We start from the raw sequence: 6000 nt of genomic DNA, 5'->3' as shown, positions 1-6000 counted from the left end.
TAAGGACCCCATAAAACCTGGAGCCAGTCCTGAAAGACATAGAGAAGAATATGAGAAGTCTGAAGTTTTCATATCAGTCCTTTTTAACAAAAGTCATCTGTTTTGTTTTTGAAATTCCGTGCTCATACTTATGGTTTGATAGTTGATGATGTTGACAAAAATATTTGGTGTGTAAACTAAATTAAGTCAGTGAGTAATTTAGTACAGTATTCTATTTTTTAAAAAAATTTCTAGTTTTCTTTTGGGTAAAGGCTGCTTTGTTAAGATTGTAAATATACTTTGAATTATTAAATTAAATAAGGAATATTCACAAGGACATTGTGAAATAAACTGCAAAAAGTATGTCGTCTCAATTACGTTAACAAAAATAGGGTTGTATAGCTTATGATAAAACATTTTTTGTGATGTAGGAAGGACCTAGCTGTTAGCTGTTGTTTGTTTCTTGTTTATTATGGGCCCACAGTGACTTTTCCCACCATCCTTTTAATGCAGTACGAAACATTTTGACCATACCTTGGGTAATGATTCTGAACAAAGTGTCCCGCTGAAGAAAAAAATAATTTATTCAGATAGTCAATTTTCTGGAGGTAGCACAATGACCTTTCACAATGTCTGCTACAAAACGAAAATAAAGAGCAACTTCTTCAGCTTTCGAAAAGATGTTGAAAAAGAGATTTTGAAGAATCTGAGGTAAGATTTAATTGAAGAATGTGAGGTAAGTTTGCTGATGTGGGCTGTAATCCTATTTGTTTTGGTTGCCTAGAGCCGGGTGAGGAGTAGTTCCACAGAGGCAAGTGTAGCTCTACCATGTTCACCAAGTATAGCTCTACCATTCACTAACTCCTTTTTGCATGCTGTGTGCCACTGAAGTGGGAGGAGTGCCTGGAGTGAAGTGGGTTGCCAAATGCTCCAGTTTGAGGTGTGAAGGAACTGTGGCTGGTGTCACGGACTCATTGCCAGTCCCAGAGACCACATCTATGCCCATTGCCTTTGTGCAGATGTAGCAAAGCAACTTAGTGCCGAGTCACACCATGGTTGACTCCTCTCTCCCTCTGCCAAGGTGAGCCCCACCACGAACCTGGGGGACCTAGGTTGGTGGGGGAGCTAAGAGAGGCAGGTTGCGGAGAGGCCTTGAACTGGGAGGCAGACTGGATAGAGGCTGTCATTGAAATGAATAAAGTGGCCATGATATAGCACGAGGCAAGCAGATCTGCTACTGGTAGGGAGCTTCATATGGGTCCTATGACCAAAATACATCCACTGCTTAAAGACTTATTAGGGTTCTCCAGTGTCCCTCTATGTATTTGTCCTTCTAGAGCAGCATTTCTCAACCAGTGGTGTATGTGCCTCTGGGAACAAAAACCCTTGACTTCCGACGGGCGGACTTCCCTCAAATGAGGAGGCTGGTTAGAAGGAGGTTGAAAGGGAGGGTAAAAAGAGTCCAGTCTCTCCAGAGTGCATGGAGGCTGCTTAAAACAACAGTAATAGAGGCCCAGCGGAGGTGTATACCGCAAAGAAAGAAGGGTTCCACTAAATCCAGGAGAGTGCCCGCATGGCTAACCAGCCAAGTTAGAGAGGCTGTGAAGGGCAAGGAAGCTTCCTTCTGTAAATGGAAGTCTTGCCCTAATGAGGAGAATAAAAAGGAACATAAACTGTGGCAAAAGAAATGTAAGAAGGTGATAGGGGAGGCCAAGCGAGACTATGAGGAACGCATGGCCAGCAACATTAAGGGGAATAATAAAAGCTTCTTCAAATATGTTAGAAGCAGGAAACCCGCCAGAGAAGCGGTTGGCCCTCTGGATGGTGAGGGAGGGAAAGGGGAGATAAAAGGAGACTTAGAGATGGCAGAGAAATTAAATGAGTTCTTTGCATCTGTCTTCACGGCAGAAGACCTCGGGCAGATACCTCTGCCCGAACGGCCCCTCCTAACCGAGGAGTTAAGTCAGATAGAGGTTAAAAGAGAAGATGTTTCAGACCTCATTGATAAATTAAAGATCAATAAGTCACCCGGCCCTGATGGCATACACCCAAGGGTTATTAAGGAATTGAAGAATGAAGTTGCAGATCTCTTGACTAAGGTATGCAACTTGTCCCTCAAAACAGCCACGGTACCAGAAGATTGGAGGATAGCAAATGTCACGCCTATTTTTAAAAAGGGAAAGAGGGGGGACCCGGGAAACTATAGGCCGGTCAGCCTAACATCCATACTGGGTAAGATGGTGGAATGCCTCATCAAAGATAGGATCTCAAAACACATAGACGAACAGGCCTTGCTGAGGGAGAGTCAGCATGGCTTCTGTAAGGGTAAGTCTTGCCTCACAAACCTTATAGAATTCTTTGAAAAGGTCAACAGGCATGTGGATGCGGGAGAACCCGTGGACATTATATATCTGGACTTTCAGAAGGCATTTGACACGGTCCCTCACCAAAGGCTACTGAAAAAACTCCACAGTCAGGGAATTAGAGGACAGGTCCTCTCGTGGATTGAGAACTGGTTGGAGGCCAGGAAGCAGCGAGTGGGTGTCAATGGGCAATTTTCACAATGGAGAGAGGTGAAAAGCGGTGTGCCCCAAGGATCTGTCCTGGGACCGGTGCTTTTCAACCTCTTCATAAATGACCTGGAGACAGGGTTGAGCAGTGAAGTGGCTAAGTTTGCAGACGACACCAAACTTTTCCGAGTGGTAAAGACCAGAAGTGATTGTGAGGAGCTCCAGAAGGATCTCTCCAGACTGGCAGAATGGGCAGCAAAATGGCAGATGCGCTTCAATGTCAGTAAGTGTAAAGTCATGCACATTGGAGCAAAAAATCAAAACTTTAGATATAGGCTGATGGGTTCTGAGCTGTCTGTGACAGATCAGGAGAGAGATCTTGGGGTGGTGGTGGACAGGTCGATGAAAGTGTCGACCCAATGTGCGGCGGCAGTGAAGAAGGCCAATTCTATGCTTGGGATCATTAGGAAGGGTATTGAGAACAAAACGGCTAATATTATAATGCCGTTGTACAAATCGATGGTAAGGCCACACCTGGAGTATTGTGTCCAGTTCTGGTCACCGCATCTCAAAAAAGACATAGTGGAAATGGAAAAGGTGCAAAAGAGAGCGACTAAGCTGATTACGGGGCTGGGGCACCTTCCTTATGAGGAAAGGCTACGGCGTTTGGGCCTCTTCAGCCTAGAAAAGAGACGCTTGAGGGGGGACATGATTGAGACATACAAAATTATGCAGGGGATGGACAGAGTGGATAGGGAGATGCTCTTTACACTCTCACATAATACCATAACCAGGGGACATCCACTAAAATTGAGTGTTGGGCGGGTTAGGACAGACAAAAGAAAATATTTCTTTACTCAGCGCGTGGTCAGTCTGTGGAACTCCTTGCCACAGGATGTGGTGCTGGCGTCTAGCCTAGACGCCTTTAAAAGGGGATTGGATGAGTTTCTGGAGGAAAAATCCATTATGGGGTACAAGCCATGATGTGTATGCGCAACCTCCTGATTTTAGGAATGGGTTAAGTCAGAATGCCATATGTAGGGGAGAACACCAGGACGAGGTCTCTTGTTATCTGGTGTGCTCCCTGGGGCATTTGGTGGGCCGCTGTGAGATACAGGAAGCTGGACTAGATGGGCCTATGGCCTGATCCAGTGGGGCTGTTCTTATGTTCTTATGTTCTTATGTTCTTATGTGCGGGCCCCCACCACCTCAGAAAAACTCTCCTGTGTACCCTGAGCCTCTTACTGGTGTTTGTCATATTGGCCTCCCAATCAGGGAGTAACTGGCATTGTCATTCTAGATTTCTAAACATTTAATAAAGAGTTCATTTTTTTCTTGCAGTTGATGTCACACTCAAGGCAATCCATAAGTTGTTTTTATGACTAATTTTGGGGTATGTTTAACTCCCACACCAGATCAGCAAAGTTACTTTATGCTTGAGCTAGAATGTTTTAAAAAGGTGGGGAAAGTATGATGCTAGCCTATATAAATGACTGCCTACATTGACTCCCGAACTGATTGTCTCAGTAGAAGAAACAGGACTTGAAGTTTCTGAAATGCATATAGAGATGAAACGACAGCAGCCTAGTGATAAGCTGATTTTGCTTTACAGCGGTGTTCTGAAACCTGGTCTCAACGCAATTTTAGGACCCACGGGATGTGGCAAATCTTCGTGAGTGTTTAAAATAATTTTGGAAGTCTTGTTCAGTGATACATTTGTAGCAACAGTAAGCTCAATTTTTTTGTCACGTTCTCCACCAATAACTGAGATTGGTGGATATGGGAGACACGGTCTTCTGCTCAGGAATTGGCTTTGCCATGAGGCCTGCTTGTTTCTTCCCTTTCCCAATTAAGAAATTGAGGGCCTTGAGTCATCTTCTATTTGGAGCAGATCACCTTATGCCTGTCATCTGATGCCTTCAGGCCCAATCCTACAGTCCCTTAGCGCTGATGCTGGGTGTCACAAACGTGCCATAAGGCTTGTCCGTGACACCTGGAGAGGAGGTGCTGCCTGCATTAGGCCAGGCACCAGTAGTCACTGAGCCGTGTAGAGGACCTGCCGGCTCTCCAGCAGTACCGAGCAGTGGGGCAGGCGGATGGCGGGTACTGGGTAGAATGGGGTGGTGGGAGGAACTGGGGTGGGAGGAGGGTGGGACCAGCAGAGCTCTGCTCCACCTGATCCTGAACTCCACGTTAGGCCTTCTGGCCTGACACAGAATCTCTCAAGTCTGCACTGGCAAAATAGCTGGCGCAGACTAGAGAAGCCCCATTGCAGGGCTTTGGGCTTTCACCAGGAGAAGGGGACAAAAGTCCCCTTCCCCCAAGGAGACTTCCAGCGGCCTTGGTGGTGTCCCTGGATGCAGCGGTATCTGTTTCGGCGCCACTGCACCCGCCAGAGCTGCTGGTTTTAGGATTGGGCTGCCAGTTTTTGGTGTGTTTGTTGCTTTTCAGTGATTACTCTGCTGTTTTGGCATTAGAAATGTTATGTATTTTAATATTGTTGTGAGCTGCTTGGGAGGGGGTCTCCCCCCCCCATACAAACTATTATACAAATAAATGTGCAATTAATATGGTTAGTGAGGAGAAAAAAGTAAAGATGAGACTTTTTTCCAAAATGATTTCAATCCTAAATGGAAATGAACAGGATGAAGACGATTTATTGGTATGACTTCTAAACCAGACATTGATCACTTTTCCTTGAGATGTTTTGATTTCTTTCTTAGGCTGTTGGATATTTTAGCTACCAGGAAAGATCCTAAAGGGCTGACCGGAGAGATTTTGATAAATGGAGCCCCCCAGCCTCCACATTTTAAATGTATGTCTGGATATGTAGTACAGGTAAATAAAAGCTGGAATTATTGTACGTAGGCCTTTACTTTTATTTCACTCTGCAATCTTTGAAGCATTTATTCATTTCTTGCATTTTTAAAAAAACCATTTATAGTATTTTCATGTAAATATGTGTGATGAATATCCTCAACACAAATTCTCTACAGTTATCCAAAAGTGAATACAATGTACCCAGGTACCAGGGGAATGGGAGCATGCGAGGCAGCTATGCCGGCTGGTGTTGATGTGCTTCATGGCCGTTTGTGTGTGCAGAAATGAGCAATGGACCTAGGAAATGCTCCTCCATGTGATCTGGAACACCAGTTGCATTGATTACACTGCGTAATACATTGTTTATTGCTGAATTTTTAATATTTCTTATGCAGTTCAGAGGTGCTGATTCCAATGGTAGCTTTTTTTGGTATCTTTATAACCTTTTTAGTTATCTTACATTTTGTGTTTCTATTAATACACTGTCATTCATCTTTGTACACAGTAAACATGACACCTCATCATACAATTGAACAGAGTTAAGAATAGTTGAAAATTGTGGCTATATTTTTGCTGCTATGCCAAAAATAGTGGCATTTTTAAAATCATCACACCAAAGTTAATAAACGTCAAAATATTCAGATGAACACAAAATTGTTCAATTTTTGTTATAAAGTGGTGTTATGATTCT

General features: G+C 44.0%; 1 protein-coding gene across 1 annotated transcript in view; it reads left to right on the top strand.

Moving 5' to 3' along the window:
• Positions 1 to 595: 595 nt before the first annotated feature.
• The window catches only part of LOC136655331 (broad substrate specificity ATP-binding cassette transporter ABCG2-like), a 29863-nt gene continuing 24458 nt past the window's right edge, over positions 596 to 6000 (top strand). Inside the window, exons 1-3 of the mRNA XM_066631681.1 lie at positions 596 to 690; positions 4102 to 4161; positions 5213 to 5327. Coding sequence (XP_066487778.1) covers positions 596 to 690; positions 4102 to 4161; positions 5213 to 5327 — 270 coding nt within the window. The remainder of the gene's footprint in view (positions 691 to 4101; positions 4162 to 5212; positions 5328 to 6000) is intronic.

The sequence above is a fragment of the Tiliqua scincoides genome, chromosome 6, assembly GCF_035046505.1.
Source record: "Tiliqua scincoides isolate rTilSci1 chromosome 6, rTilSci1.hap2, whole genome shotgun sequence".
NCBI lineage: Eukaryota > Metazoa > Chordata > Lepidosauria > Squamata > Scincidae > Tiliqua > Tiliqua scincoides.
The sequence above is the reverse complement of the archived record's forward strand: the minus strand, read 5'-3'. Positions and strand labels throughout refer to the sequence as shown.